A 16,462-nucleotide genomic window follows, 5' to 3' on the forward strand; every position below is an offset into this window, starting at 1 on the left:
ACACAACAAACAAATTTGATGGGTCAAAATGCTAGGTGGGATGAGATTCTTGAGGATTATGATGCACAACTCTGGTATCGTAAAGGACGATACAATGTGGTAGCTAATGCTCTTGGCCATATGCTTGAGATCAACTCTTTTCTCTTCACAGAGCTTCAAAGTGAGTTTTTGGAATCTCTGAAGGGCAAATAAGAGCATCATGAAGCATACTCCAAAGTGTGGAGCCAAGTGAAAATGAGGGATCCTTCTCACTCCAATGTTGGTAGTGTGTCTTTTTCCTCCACACCCAGTTCTCCTCTTTCAAGTGATAAGCTGCAAAGATGGAAGAATTTTTCCATAGATGATGGGTACCCACTCCACAAAGGGGATAGTTTGTGTATCAACGGACTTAGACATTCAATACCAAATTCTTTATAAACGTCATGACAGTCCCAATGTAGGGCATGCATGCATAAAGAAAACTTATGCACTTGTACGACTACAGCTTTATTGTGGCTAGGTTTACATGGGTATGTTTAAAAGTATATCTTACATTGCCAAAAATGTAAAGTGAATAACAAAATGTTCGACAAGCACATGATAGGTAAAACAAGTATGTAGTTGAATAAATTTGGTAAGTAATCTTCAAGAACATTTTCTCTATCTAAGCTGGAGAGAGAAAATTTCTTATCGCGCCTTAGATTTTCATTTTGATCACTCTAAAACATCTTCAAGTGATTAAAACGATTTTTTATTACTTTCAAGGTAATGAAGACTTACCAAAGATGGAATATGGTATCACATACTGATATATGCAAAATCTAGCTACAAAGCACAAGAACGATCCATGCTCACAGACAAAATAATAACATAGCACTTTAACCGACACCTTGACAAGAATAAAATTACATAAGTATTCTTCCGATAGACAAAATAATAACATAGCACTTCAATCGACAGCTTAACAAGAATAAAATTACATAAGTATCCTTCCTATACACAATGAAAACAAAGTATGTCGAATGACAACATGAGTCCCAACCAAACACAACCCTAGAAGGAGAGAACACAACCACCACCACTAAAAAGACAAAGAATAATGATGAGAGTCAGCACATAACTACAATATACACGCTTCAAAACAATGCTAAGTACAAAGGCATCACCAAAAACTACCCTGCAAGAGTAAGAGCACAAAAACGAAATTTACTTTCCATAATGAGAGAATACATACAAACATTTGGGCTATTTGATTTTAGGACAAAAAGTCACTAATAGCTAGCTTATTTGAATAGTAACAGATAGTCGACTATCAAACAACTTCGTAGTGCTAGCTACAATAGTCTGAATGATCAGTACTTAAAGTATGACAACAAATTGAAAAACACTTCACTTCCACTTCTTCAATGTGACATGTCATCGAGTGGGTCTATGGGGGCCCTCTAATGGTTAAAGGCTCCCTAACTAATGGGGAGCCCCCATGGAAGTATCCTACGTTGTAGGAGAGCACCACTATGATTTCAAAATCTAGTGGGACGAGCCCATCATTGTGGTGGGGATAAAAGTCCAGGATACCAAAGGTCTATTATGTGCGGTTGTTCAATACTCTTGCCACACGAAGGTGCCCAAAAACCCTGAAGAAGATGAAGCACAATGCACTAATGTGGCTTGCTGATTGGTTGCTAATGCGTGTGGGCAATTTGACCCCTTGGATGACTTTGGGGTCCTTGCGAATGTGACTCGACAATCCATGCTGGAGCTTTTTGGGCTTGGACACCACCCTGAGTGACTCCGGAAGTTCAAGGTGTGAAGCTTCCATATGGAGGTGACCACCACCTATGTCACCACCGATGTGTGACATCGCGCTAATCTGAGGCCCGTGTCACATTAGGGCAGGCAAATGCTAGCCATGCCGAGGTGTCGGGCTGTCATTGGCGAAGGAAAAAGAAAAAGTTGGCCTGCAGCTTTTGCCAGAGGGATGGGCAAGGGAGGCCGGCCAACTTGTGAGTGAAGCGGCCATCTCCAAAAAGTGAGCGCGCGAAAGAAGAGCATAAGTCTTGAACTCTGCCCGTCAAGATGGAACGCGGACGCAAACGCAGACGCTCTAACACTTGGCTACATGCAATTCGTTGTCAACTGTGGGCATTGCTTAAGTAATGGTCCAATGTGACTGCAATTGCCTGGCCGCCTTCAAAAAAGTGATGTGGCCGCCTGCCCCAGTGTGACAGGGGCCTGACTACCGATGAGTGACATAGGCACACTTGGTGGAAAAAGTGGTAGTTCACACGGGCCGGGGGCAGAGAGAGAGCGCGAGCGAGCTGGCCTGACGCAAATGCTTGTGCGTAATGATGTAATTCAAGGTGTTGGTGATGGAGTCACAGAGAAGCAAGCTCGGCAAGAAGCGGCTGCTGCTCGTGTCTTCGGTTCTACTTTCTTTTGTAGTAGGTAAGTGCAGAGGAATTTTTTCTGTTTCCAACTTGCTGCTTGGAGTCTTTCGTACCTGCTTGTCCTTACTAGCTAGTAATGATGTCGTACCGATGGTTCCGTGATCGCATGTTGCGCCTGCATTTTGTTATTGACTCCGAGTTTTTAATCAGCTTATATTCTCTGCATAGAAGAGAAAGGGCATCTACATTTATGTTCTGCTTAATGATCCCGGCCCTAGAAGTGAAATTAAAGCTAATTAAGCAAGCATAGACAGTAAATATCATGTACTCTTGGTTGATTACAGTTCCCCGTTGAGCCTATGCATGTCCTCAGGCGAGTCACCAATGAGAGGCACCTGTACGTGCACACAGTGATTAGGGTTCTCACTTTGCTCCTTTGTTAGAACCTAAGACCTTATTATCTGAGCATGCAAATATTCGTGTTGCTCTCTTTGTTGTTTGTGAATTATCGTGACTGAAAATTCCCAAAAACGGCCCTATATCCCCATCGCTGAGCTCGAGGCAATGAGTGCAAGGCTAAAAACTGAGGAACTGTAAAAACTATGTACAAAAGCCATTGGTCAAGAAACTAGATACTAGGGGAAAGAACTTCTTCTAATGACAGTTAAAAGTGCCCTGCCGTCCTAATGAGGAAGAGATGAAAAGGACTTCCAGCAGCTTTTGAAAGATAAAGACACATTGAACCAAGCTAAACCATTGAATAAACCGAAAAGGTTGCTGACAGCACACATAGGAGGTTGGACACCTACTAAAGAGCTGAAATAAAAAATGAGGGTGAAGAAGGCACCGCAACTAGACTAGGGCTATTGCAGAAGAAAACCACCAAGGTAGAGGAGACCAAAGCTCGCGAAACTTGAACCCGTCTATGAGGGAAACTCATGGCAGCTGTAATCATCTGCGGGTCGGATGACCCACTCGTGCATAGAAAACTGAAACTAAAAGACAACAACCGAATACAAAAGAACACACTTTGCAAAATTGAGCCATGGATCCTCGTTAGACTCCGCTTTGGGCTCTCATGTGTCTCTGTCAGAGGAACGAGGTCCCATCCTCTCATCACCTCCTCAAGTCTCTCTAGGTGTGTCCATAGATCCCGGTTGCAGTTCCAAACCGCAATGTGGATATCCTCATGTGTCTCATAGGCCGCGAGTCCCTATGCAATGGTCTTGCCATTGATGATGAACCTACCATCTCAGTATACCGCCTTCTTCCCTTCTTTCCGAGCTTTTTTGACTCTAGGCATGCATGCACGGCGGTGGTCTTGTTGCATCTTTGTGAGGTCGTCGTCAAGATAGATAGGTGGGCCCTCGTGCCCTCTCAGGATGGCCCTCTTTTGAATGAATGAGGTTCGAGATTCCTCAAAGGGGAATTGGAGGATGAAGGCTCTTTTCTGTAGGTCTTTGCCGGCTCTCCAAGCTTTGGAGAAAGGGTCGCTCCTCGTCTTCCTCGTACCCGAACTTCATGCATAGGGCTTTCCCATCGCTCTTGGGTATGGACCCCTCCTCTGCTTTGATGACAGTCACTTGTACATCGAGGCGGTGGGCTTTTCGCGTTTTCTCTTCCTCAATGGTTGTGTATGATGAGCGCCTCATCTATTTGGGCTTCCGCTCTCGCCTCCTTTTTGATATTCTTCTTCACTACTTCAACCCATCCTTCCTTGGTGGCCTTCAATTTGTCGTCGATGCTTGCCATGAGAGCTTTGCTAATCTCCTCCTTGAAGGCTTCCTTGGATTCCCTTTGATCTCTCCTTCATGGGTGAGGGACGCGACAGAAGCACAGAAGAGGTTGATTTGCTCCTTAAGCTCTTCCTTTTCTTTCTTCCATTCCTCTTTCTCTTAGAGAACTGCAACGGGGATCTATGGACACACCCAGAGAGACTTGAGGAGGTGATGAGAGGACGGGACCTCATTCTCCTAACAGAGACGCATGAGAGCCCATAATGGAGTTTACCGAGCATCCACGGTATTCAGTGGGAGTCCTCACATCAAGGGAGTCCTCGCCAACACACTACACGAGTGTATGGTGCAGCAGAATGAATGTTTGAACTTTGCTCAAGATGAGTGCTCCGTACTGTGCTCAAGGATCCCTTTGTTCTTATGGAAGGGAGAGCCTTCCGTCCTCCTTTAGTGAGAGAGTGCAATGGACACAAACAAAGTGAGTGGACAGAGTGAATGGAAGTGCATGAGACTGAGGGATAGAGAAGAGAAAACGACACCAGAGAAGTTGCAAAATCCTCCAAAGGCCCCACTCTCTATGGCGAGAGCGGTCTACTTATGATTGCACAAATCTCTACAATGCTTGGACTTGCCGACGATGTCGACGATGATGAGGACGACGACGAGACGGGCTGAAATCTGCAAATCTTTATCTGCTTAATTCTGACTCTATGTTGATGACGACGGTATGACGATGACGCGTTGAAAACGCAGATGCTAAAATGTGCCGACGACGACGCGCTGAAAACGCAGATACTGAACTGCTGCGGGAAGGTGAGATCTGCGAGGTTTAGGACTTGATCTGCGATGCCTAAGGGCTGAAAACTGAAAACGTTGGGGTTTCTTGAGGTTCCGTTGCGGAGAATCTGCAAAACGCTAGGTTATTATGCAGATGCGAAAACGCTAGGACTGAAAATCTGCTCTGCTGTCGCCGGTTGTCTTGCTAGGCAAAACGCTAGGCTGATCTGCTGTTGCCAGGTCGCTTCAATGCAAAAACGCTGGACTTCTTCTGCTGAAAACGCTAGGTACTGGATGCAGAAAACGCCAGGCTGGCTGCTCCAAAAACGTTAGGTCTCTTGGGGGGTTCTGCTGAGAAGGTGCCTGTTAAGCGTGTGCTCCTGTTGCCTCTTTTGCCAGAAAGTGCTAGCTCTGGTTTGCTTATATACAAACTTAGCAAAATTGCCCTACCTACTTTCCAACAAAAGTCACTTAAAAATAATAAGTGAAAAATGTCATAGGGAAAATAGGCTAAATGCACTCGAAAATTCCCCTGATGGATTCTGATGGGAATGTTGATGATCATGCTGTGTGCAACCAGAGGATATGCATCTAATCTAAGTGCCTGGACATGCACGGTCTGCGAACAGACTCACAAAAGTGCCGGATCACTTCCTATTGTAGACTGACTGAACCGAACTGAACCCTGGTCATACTGTAGCTTGTCCACAGACACATAGGGTTGGGTGTGTCATGTGACATCCCCTCCTTTTCAAAGTGAGGTACTGGTACCGAACTGTATGGCGTCGAGGGAGATTGCCAATAGCATCCGGAATCCTGGAAGGGACTCTTTGCCGGCCCACTCTGATGTGTGGGTCGTGTGGTACTTGAACTTCAGAAAGGTCTGCTACGCTTGCTTCTTTGGGCCGCGCCGAAAGCGACACAAAGTCTTCTGTGGCTCCTTCAATGCTTCAATTTCGTCTAGAGTCATGCTTCTTTCTTCTTCAAGAATCTCCATGGTTGAAAATTCCTGAAACAATTTTCAACACAAAACTATGAACATACCTATTCCATGTAAAGTGAGTGGAAAAAATCTTGTCTTCCTAAAAGACTGTGCATGCAATGTACATGAACAAATAGACGGAGTGCCAAACCGTTCATCACACACACGCAAACCATGAGATCGAATCTTTCTCTACGGATCTAAAGCAATCAACTGTGGCAATTCACAACGGAAATGCCTATGCTTGGTGCTTATACTTTCATGTGCTCTTTCTATAACTGTGTCGTGCCAAGGAAGAGACATGGAATGTGACGTCCTTGAATGCATACTTTTCAGCTTTTCATGAACAATCCGCATACATTCGTGCTCATTCATGAGTGAAATGTGCTCAACGTACAATGTCCTGCCTAGGAAAAGGGATCACATAAAGACGCTGACGAAATTACAGGAAACGATTACGAATGAAACACTCGAACAATGCGTGCGTATGAATCATGCGAACACATAATACTTCCTGTGAGGGTTCTTTGGACCTAGGCTCGAGAGCCAAGGTCGGTTCTTCATGAAGGGTTCTTTGGACCTAGGCTCGAGAGCCAAGATCGATTCTTCGTGACTGATCGAATCTGCAATGAGGTTAGCTTCACTAGAGAAAGTATCAACTAACACATCATCCTTGTGAACAATCACATCATCTTCATGCAACTCAGCATGGTTGTGAGAAATCACATCTTGATCATGCAAATCATCATGCGCATCATTATCATCCAAATCATCATGCTTATCATTGTCATTCAAATCATCATCATGCAAATTATTGTCATTCAAATCATCATGCAAATCATGTGTGTCATGCTTTGGAGAAGAAGGGAGTGGGAGAGGCTCCTTTTCCTGATTCTGTGCAAAGTACGCCTGCACTTGAGAAGTTGCCACAACTCTTTCATGTGTTGGTCGCCCTTCTCTTGTCTTGCTTCTCTTTCTGCTTTTCTTACTTTGGCTTCCAAGCGTGCTTGCTCGCTCTCACGCGCTATGGCTGCCATTCTTTCTTGGTACTTACGCTCTATGGCTGCGAGTCTTTCTTCGCTTTCTAACGTCCTGTCCATCATCCTCTTGTCGAAAGCCTCCATAGGAGTAAGTGCAATCCTTGGCGTAGATGGGGAAGGGGGAGGGTCGGAAAAACATCCTGGTGGGGAAAAATTCTTCTTTACCACCCTCATGCTCATCACCTCCATGCGAAGTATCCATGCCGCTTTGGGTGATGACCATCCACTGAAGTCTTGGGTTCTTGTAGGTTCTTGTGCTCTTGGGTTCTTAAGTTCACAAGGAACTTGGGTTCTTGGGGCTCTTTGTTCTTGGGTTCTTGAGTGTCTTGAGGTTCTTCTTTCGCTTGCAATCTGTGTTCGAGAAGGATCTTCTCTTCACCCGAGTTCTTCTCTTTTCCACGGGCGCACCCCTTGGCGGCCTTGCGCTTAGACCAAGGTTTCTTTTTTCCACCTCACGTCGATTGGCCGGCCGCTAAGTGCACGGTCTGCTCTTAATGAGTGAAAGGAGGCACAAGGGGAGGCTGGACAAGCCCTTCTTTCATGGGATTCTTGTCACTCTTCAAAAACACGATTAGGAATCGACACGCCCAAGTTGACTTGGGTTACGTGCGACCTCAACAAGCAAAAAAAAAATGTGGTTCTTGTGGTTCTTTCCTTGAGTGATACAGAACACTGCCAAAGCTCTGATACCAATGTAAGGTGCAACGGAATGAATGTTTGAACTTTGCTCAAGATGAGTGCTCCGTACTGCACTCAAGGATCCCTTTGTTCTTATGGAAGGGAGAGCCTTCCGTTCCTTTAATGAGAGAGTGCAATGGACACAGTGAATGGAAGTGCATGAGACTGAGGGATAGAGAAGAGAATATGACACCAGAGACGTTGTAAAACCCTCCTCCGAAGGTCCCACTCTCTATGGCGAGAGCGGTCTACTTATGATTGCACAAATCTCTACAATGCTTGGACTTGCCGATGATGTCGACGATGATGAGGACGACGACGAGACGAGCTGAAATCTGAAAACTCTAAGGACTAAAATCTGCAAATCTTTATCTGCTGAATTTTGACTCTATGTCGATGACGATGTTGATGACGACGGTACAACGATGACGCGCTGAAAATGCAGAGGCTGAAATCTGTGTTTTCTGGGCTGAAACTGTAAACCTTGCGGAAACTGACCGTGCGGCGAGGAACTGTTGCGGGAAGTGAGATCTGCGAGATTCGGGACTTGATCTGCGATGTCTAAGGGCTGAAAACTGAAAACGGTGGGGTTTCCTGAGGTTCTGTTGCGGAGAATCTGCATAACGCTAGGTTATGATGCATATGCAAAAACGCTAGGGCTGAAAATCTACTCTGCTGTCGCCGGTTGTCTTGCTAGGCAAAACGCTAGGCTGATCTGCTGTTGCCATGTCACTTCAATGCAAAAACGTTGGACTTCTTCTGTTGAAAACGCTAGGTACTGGATGCAGAAATGCCAGGCTGGCTGCTCCAAAAATGCTAGGTCTCTTGGGGGGTTCTGCTGAGAAGGTGCCTGTTGAGCGTGTGCTCTTGCTGCCTCTTCTGCCAGAAAGTGCTAGCTCTGGTTTGCTTATATACAAACTTAGCAAAATTGCCCTACCTACTTTCCAACAAAAGTCACTTAAAAATAATAAGTGAAAAATGTCAAAAATAGGGAAAATAGGCTAAATGCACTGGAAAATTCCCATGATGGATTCTGATGGGAATGCCGATGATCATGCTGTGTGCAACCGGAGGATATGCGTCTAATCTAAGTGCTTGGACATGCACGGTCTGCGAACAGACTCACAAAAGTGCCAGATCACTTCCTATTCTAGACTGACTGAACCGAACTGAACCCTGGTCATGCTGTAGCTTGTCCATGGACACATAGGGTTGGATGTGTCACGTGACAACGAGGGTTAGGTGGGGTGGCTATACTCTTTAGACAGGGACTCCAGAGCAGGATATGGATAGTAGCTCGGGACCTGTAGGCCCGCTACCCTTGGATTCCATTCGAACTATCATGAGAGAGGATCATTTATATTGCCCTCTGCTACTTCCGCACCTTAGGCTCCAGATTTGCTACTACAAAGATGGAGAGGCAGGGGGAGGACATACCATCCCCATACGCATATCTATTAGATGAGATAATGGAGTACTCTACATCGGGGGAAGTTTTCCTTATGGGAGACTTTAATGCGAGGACAGGTTGCGACCAATGCGAGACATACGGCGTAGAGGACCCGGTGGCACTGCATGCCACACTGGTTGAGACTACCATAAGAGATTTAGCAGATAGGGCTTGCATCACAGAGTACGGCCACAGATTAGGCTCTGAGCACCGTCTCGTTATTTATAACGAGATGGCCCACTTCAAGAGAGCTGACGTACATACCACATGGAGTTATAGCCCGCGGGGGGGGGGAGAGTACTGTGGATTACATCATGGGATCTAGAGAGGCTACCCACCTACCATCCCGCCGATACCCTGTCATAATAATCAATATCTAATTCTCCTAAATGATTTTCTCATATTAAACTGATCATTTAATGTGGGGAAGTGCCAAGGGAGAAAAAGCTAGAATATTGGTTAAGTTAGCAGATCGGCCACAGTAGGGATCCAAAGGAGGGAAAATAGGGATCCAAAGGGGGGGCCATCTGCAAAAGAGCCATGTGAAACAACGGGCTAAAAAGACCCTAAGGTTCAGCCCATTAAGACTTCCAAAATGCTAAGGTTCCAAAATTCAAAGGTTGTGTCCAAAGGTCAACCTTAGGGAAAATTGGATGCTTAGTGTGTGTGCCCAAAAAGTCTTTCTGCATCCCTACATGGGAGGGGGCGAGCCCCAAAGCTAGGGGATGAGAGAGAAAACCACACACACACACACAGGCTCCCTTTACACAAAGGGAATGAGGGACACATGTCAGCTCCCTAGGCCAGATGCCCACAAGGTGTGCCTAATTCCTATTGGAAGACCCTTGAAGTGGACCAATGAGAATTAAGCTAGAGTAAATCTAGTTTAATTAATTTAAAAACATTTAATAAAAGAAACCAATAAGAATTAAGTGTCCTAGAAGACTATTGGGCAGTCTCCCAAGGGGTCCAATGAGCATTCAGAAGCCCCATGGCTTGCCTGATATTTATTGGCCAGGAGGCAAAGGGGTCCAATGAGAGTTTAGTTTAATTATTTAATTATCTAAAGCTCTCACAAAAGGGGAAAGGGGGACACATGTCAGAAGGCTATCACTTATGCTGCTTAATTCCTATTGGCTTGACCTGGGGAGGTCCAATGAGGAAAACGCCAGCCTAACTTAGCAGCTAGGGCTCGCCCAAGAGAGAGGGGGGGCTGATTTTTGCTGGGCATTCACTCTCACACTCTCACACTTGACCATGTGTGAAGGGAAAACACTCTATCTCCTCCCAAGCTTTAATGGAGAGCTCATCACCTACTCCAAGCTTGTGAGATAGAAGCCTACATCAACACTCTCTTGGCATGTGGATGCAAATCCAACCAAGAGCCAAGCTTCAATGCATGCTCATCTTCTCTACCAAGCTAATTACTAAGCTAAGCTATGCTAATATGAGTGATTATGTGAGGAGATGTACTTCTTTCTCGTAAGATACTTCTTTTTCCTCTCAATCTACTCTCATACCCTGCTAGCTCTCACCATCTTCGAAGGTGTGTGAGGTCTTGGGTCTGAGAACGGGGATAATTCAAGTTGTGTTTGATTAAGTGTTTTGCTTGGTGTATGAAGCTTCCATCTTCATTGCACTAGCTAGTCTTGAAGGAACACAAAGAATTGTATTGTACAATGTCTCTCTTGATGGGAGAAACCATAATACAAAGCCTTTTGGAGGGGGGACCGGCTCCATGCAAATCCGGTCCTCAACTGTTGTCAATAGTTTAATTGCTCTCTCTTTTGAAAGTATTGTCGATGCTATCTAACTAGGTGTTATGCTTTTTGTTGCTCTCTCCACCCAAGCACTCTTGTAATTATCATTAGGAATCTATTCTAATGAAATGCCCACTATGTTCATGCTAATTTCCGCTACAAATAAGACTCTAGGTCATTAAATGTTACATTGGTATCAGAGCTCAAGGTTTCTCTTTTCTTACTCAAGAAGGGAGGTCCTCAAGCTAGCTACAAATGGTTGGTATTATTAATTGCCTGTGAGTAAGTAGAATAGGGATTTTTCAGCCTTGCAGTGCGCCTGCCTTTGTGCAGTTAACGGGGCATCACCGTCGAGAGCTATGGTCTTAATAGTGGAGTCCTACGGGGCTTGCCTACGGCTTAACCACTATTGAGCTATTAGAAGCTTGACAGGAGCCGGTGCTGTTTTGGTGTCGAAAGACCCTCTCTTCTATTCCTTGCAATTAATGGTATTCGAGCCGCGGGTACAGTAGCTTGAGTGCTTTTTCTAAAGGGGTAAAGAGGAGTAGCAACTAGGGCTTGAAGTGCCAAAGTACACCTAAAAAGTTTACACCTAAAAATTGTTAGAATGGCTGACAATATTAAAGAGAGTGAAATTAATGTTGATAACTTTGATTTTGCTCATGAGCAAGCTACTAATGATGCTTCAATGCTTGTTAATTATCTTGTTTCTAGGCTTCAACAAGCCATGGGCAATCCATCTCTCCAAAGTGAAGTGCAACGGCAGCTCCGTGCTCACGGGATTCTCCAAGCTCATCACCATGACGAGAGAACACCTAGGAAGCCTCCTTGTGAGACTACCAAAAGAGGTCTCTCTCCGATTCGGGAAGAAGAAGAGAATCCATATGAAGGGCTCAAGAACTTACTTCTTGATGATGCATCTCCTTCCCAAAGGAGAACTCAAGAGCCTCCACCGAAGGAACGAGAAAGAAGCGAGTCTCCCGCCACCTCGGCGGAGATGGCTCCACGAAGACGGCGGGCTAAACGCTCTCCATCACCACCAAAGCGGAGAAGACCATCACACTCTTCTCCACGCCATAATTCAAAGAGGGATGATAAAAAGCAAGAGAAGAAAAAGGCGAGAAAGAGGACACCCTCTTCTCCATCTTCTTTATCCTCTTCCTCTTATGAAAGCTATGGTGAAGACGACAAAGATCAAGACAAGAAAAAGGCGAGAAAGAGGTCACCCTCTTCTCCACCTTCTTCAAATTCTTCATCTTCTGAAGAAAGTGATGGTGCAACTTTTGAACCATCAAAAAGAAGAGGCCATAGGAAATCCTATGCCGCATGGAAGAGGTCGTCCAAGCTGAAGAAATTCAAAGAGGGAGGGAAGAGCATCTCTTTCCTTACCTATGATGGTACCTTCGGTGCTACAGACAAAGTTTTGGCCTTTATCCAGCAATTCGATGCGGCGTTTGGAGATGAGGGCTTCACGGAGTCCTCTAAGCTACGCCATGTAGCTATGCACTTTCAAAAGTCCGCCAGACAATGGTGGTCTAGCCTACGAGCCAACGGTGAAGCTCCACGAACATGGAAGGCTTTAAGAGCTTCCATTATGAAGCAGTTTTTGGCCACCGATGCCAAAGACAAAGTACTCACCGAATGGCGAAGCTTAAAGCTCTCTCCCAATGAATCCATCCACAAATATGTAGACAAGTTTTGGGACCTACAACTCAAAGCCACTGTCTTCAAAAAGTTGGATTTTGGAGAGCAAAAGCAACAATTTTGTGCGGGCTTAACCGAAGAAATGGCGGAGTATGTCAACTCCCAAAGGCCACGTACCATATCGGCGGTAATACACCATACTATGGTGGCCTCGCGAATCAATTTCCAAACGGGGGGTAAAAGAAATAATAAGCCCCCGGAAAACAAAGGTTCCAATGAGCCTAAGGGGAAGGACAATGTCCAAAAGTCTCCTAAGGGCAATTCCAACAAAGCTAAAGAGAAGGGAGTTTACAAAGGAAAGAATAAACTCTCTCCTGAAGAGCTTGAGCGTTATCGTAAAGATAACCGGTGTTTCAAGTGCGGCGAACAAGGGCATGCGTACCGCGCTTGTCCCCAAAAGAACAACCGCCAAGATCCTCCTAGAGCTTCTTTGGTTGAAATCCAAGAGGAGGAGATTCACCAAACTCACCACAAAGGATCTCCTCTATGCCATGCTTGGGGAAAGGTAAGAGAACATGATGCTTTTATTCTCTTTGACCCTGGTTCTACTCACAATTTCATATCTATGGAGTTAGCCACCAAGCTAGGCATACAATCCTACGAGATGGGAGATATCCTACCCGCAGACAGTGCCTTCAAGGGGCAAGAAGCTTCAGTCACTCCCTTAATCGGGAAATTGAGGCTTCATGTCCAAGGCTATGTGGACAAAGAGGATTTCTTTATCTCTCCTCTCAAGCATGAGGATGTAATCCTAGGGGCACCATGGTTTGACCGTTTGGCTGCCCATGTTAAATTTCCTGAAAGGAGAATCTCCTTTAAGTTCAGGGAAAAGGACATGTATATAGATGCTAGGGAGATGGGTAACACCATCCCCATTGTACATACACCAGCTTTCAACAAGTCAATAAAGAGCTCTATTTCCGTGTACATGATTTTTGTTAAAGATTCTCAAAATGAACCTAATGCTTTAGCAAAAGAAAATAAAAGCAACCAAAAGGAATTAGAGTTATCCAATTTTCTCAAGGGGTTTCAAGATGTCTTTATTGACGACATCCCCTTGTGAGCTACCTCCTAAACGAGGTAATGACGACCATGCAATTGAACTTCTTCCAGGAAGTTCACCGCCTAACAAACCTCCTTATAGAGTTTCTCAAGCTCAACAAGAGGAGATTATGCGGCAAGTGCATGAGTTAATTGAGAAGGGCATGGTTAGGCCTAGCTCATCTCCATTTTGCTCACCTGTGCTATTAGTGCAAAAGAAAGACGGCACATATCGTATGTGTGTCGACTATAGAGCACTAAATAGGATCACTATCAAGAATAGGTTTCCCGTTCCACGGGTAGAAGACCTATTTGATAAGCTACAAGGATCGACCTAAAAAGTGGCTATCATCAAATAAGGATAGTTGATCAAGACATTGTAAAGACCGCATTTCGTACTACATTTGGTCTTTACGAATACATTGTCATGCCTTTTGGCTTGACTAATGCACCAGCCACATTTAACCGCTTGATGGAGAAGCTGTTCAGACCTCATCGAACCTTCACTGGAGTGTTCTTTGATGATATTATCATCTACTCTAATTCATTAGAGGAACATAAGCAACACCTCCAGGTAATATTTCAAGTTTTAAGAGAGAATAAACTTTATGTTAATCGAAAGAAAAGTGAATTTTTCTTGCAAGAGATTCAATATTTAGGTCACATTATCTCTCAAGATGGAATCCAAATGGATCCATCCAAGTTAGAGGTAATAAAAGGATGGCCTAAACCAAGGAATCTTCATGAACTAAGAAGCTTTATAGGTATGTGTGCATACTATAGACGCTTCATAGAAAAGTTCTCACAAATTGCGGGACCATTACATGACCTAACAAAGAAAAATGTTAGGTATACGTGGTCTGCTAAGGAGAACAATGCTTTCGAAAAGCTTAAAGAAAAGCTTATCTCTCAACCTGTGCTTACACTACCGGATCTCTCAAAACCATTTGAGGTCCAATGTGATGCTTGTGGTGATTGCCTTGGGGCTGTTTTGCTCCAAGAAGGGCACGCCATAGGCTATGAGAGTCGAAGGCTCGACCCTGTTGAGCAAGCTCTAGGCATATACGAAAAAGAACTCCTTGCAGTTCTACATGCCTTAGACTCATGGAAGCACTATTTATTGGGGACTCCTTTCATTCTGCGAACGGATCACCAAAGTCTTAAGTACTTCATGACGCAGACCAAGCTCTCCGACAAACAAATGAGGTGGGCAAATTTCCTTTCGCAATTTCATTTTCATATTGCTCACATTGCTGGCAAGCATAATCAAGTAGCCGATGCACTCTCAAGACGACCGAGAGTGAATGCGGTTTCCATAGCAACTCACAATGATCTATCTTTAATGATAGATGAGTATGCTATTGATCCCGATTTTAGAGATGTGATTTCAGCCCTTGCCTTAGGGAAGAAAGAAGAACCATTTACTTTACAAGATGGTTATCTTCTCTATGGCAATAGACTATGCGTTACTAACTCACTACGTGAGAAAGTAATGTATGAATCTCATGCTCCCCCATATGCGGGGCATAGAGGGATTCAGTCTACCCTAAAGGGAATTGAAACATATTTCTATTGGCCTACCATGAAAGTGAACATACATGAGTATGTTTCCAAATGTGTGGTATGTCAAAAGACAAAATTTGATAGAGGGAAGCAACTTGGATTGCTTCAACCCTTGCCAATCCTAATTCACCGTGGGAGAGCATATCCATGGATTTTATCTTTGGATTGCCTAAGTCTATCCATGGGAATACGGGAATATGGACGATAGTAGACAGGTTCAGTAAACAAGCTCATTTTATACCTGTCAAAAAGACTATCAAAGCCCATCAAATGGCAACCCTCTTCATTTCACAAATTTTCAAGTACCATGGCTTGCCAATGTCCATAGTGTCGGATAGAGATCCTAGAATGACCAGTAATTTCTGGAAGGGTCTCTTTGAGAATTTAGGAACAAGGCTAAACTTCTCTTCGGCCTATCATCCACAAACTGATGGCCAAAGTGAAATAGCTAACCTAACTATTCTCGATCTACTAAAAGCCTATGTAACGGAAGTAGATCAAAGATCCCAATGGGAGAAGTACTTACCCTTAGTAGAGTATGCTTACAATAACACTGTACATACTTCTACAGGAAAAGCACCTTTCGAGGTAATTGAGGGAAGATCAAAAAGTCCCTTGCTACTTAAGGTACATGGGAAGATCTTCGCTGCAGATGAGTATAGCCGAGACCTACAAGAATCTTTCCAAAAGATTAAGGATGCTATCTCTATCTCACAGCAAAGGCAAAAGGCTGCTGCTGACAAGCACAGAAGAGCCCAAGCCTTTAAAGAAAACGATTGGGTCTTGTTAAAGTTTCCCAAGGCTCGATTAAGGCACACGACGGGCAAGAATCCTACGGGCCACCAAAAGTACTATGCTAAACTAGCAAAAAGGTACTATGGTCCCTTCCAGATTCTTAGGCCAATCAATGAGATGGCCTATCAACTTAAGTTGCCCAATCATTGGCTCATACACAATGCTTTTCATGTGAGCCTCTTAAAGCCTTACAAAGGAGAGCCACCTCAAGAACCAACTATTGAAGACCCACCGGAGATCGAGGACCACGAGGAGGTGCTGCAGCCCGAGTCCATTCTCCGACATGAAGACAAGGTATTAAGAGGCGGTAAGACTATCCGACGATATCTTATTAAGTTTAAGAATTATCCTTTTGAAGATGCTAGATGGATGCAAGGCATACAATTAAAGGATAACCTAAACCTTGTCAATGCTTACAATGCTTCCCAAGAGTAAGCAAATGTACAAAATGTTAAAAATGAACAAATTTTTTTGTCTTATAAGACTCTCTTTTTCTTTATTTGTGCACAAAAATAAAGTAGTATGCATGCTTAGATCAAGTTTGTGGAGACGACGTCTCCCAAACACCAA

At 44.4% G+C, this 16,462-nt stretch overlaps 1 protein-coding gene across 1 annotated transcript in view; it reads left to right on the top strand.

The window, feature by feature from the left end:
- Window positions 1-2,216: 2,216 nt before the first annotated feature.
- Window positions 2,217-16,462, top strand: part of LOC147430614 (GPI transamidase component PIG-S-like protein) — a 121,242-nt gene continuing 106,996 nt past the window's right edge. The window contains exon 1 of the mRNA XM_086493205.1: window positions 2,217-2,424. Coding sequence (XP_086349331.1) covers window positions 2,349-2,424 — 76 coding nt within the window. The 5' untranslated portion in view covers window positions 2,217-2,348. The remainder of the gene's footprint in view (window positions 2,425-16,462) is intronic.

This window comes from Adiantum capillus-veneris, chromosome 21 (assembly GCF_014529385.1).
Source record: "Adiantum capillus-veneris isolate H3 chromosome 21, ASM1452938v2, whole genome shotgun sequence".
In the NCBI taxonomy this organism is placed as follows: Eukaryota; Viridiplantae; Streptophyta; class Polypodiopsida; order Polypodiales; family Pteridaceae; genus Adiantum; species Adiantum capillus-veneris.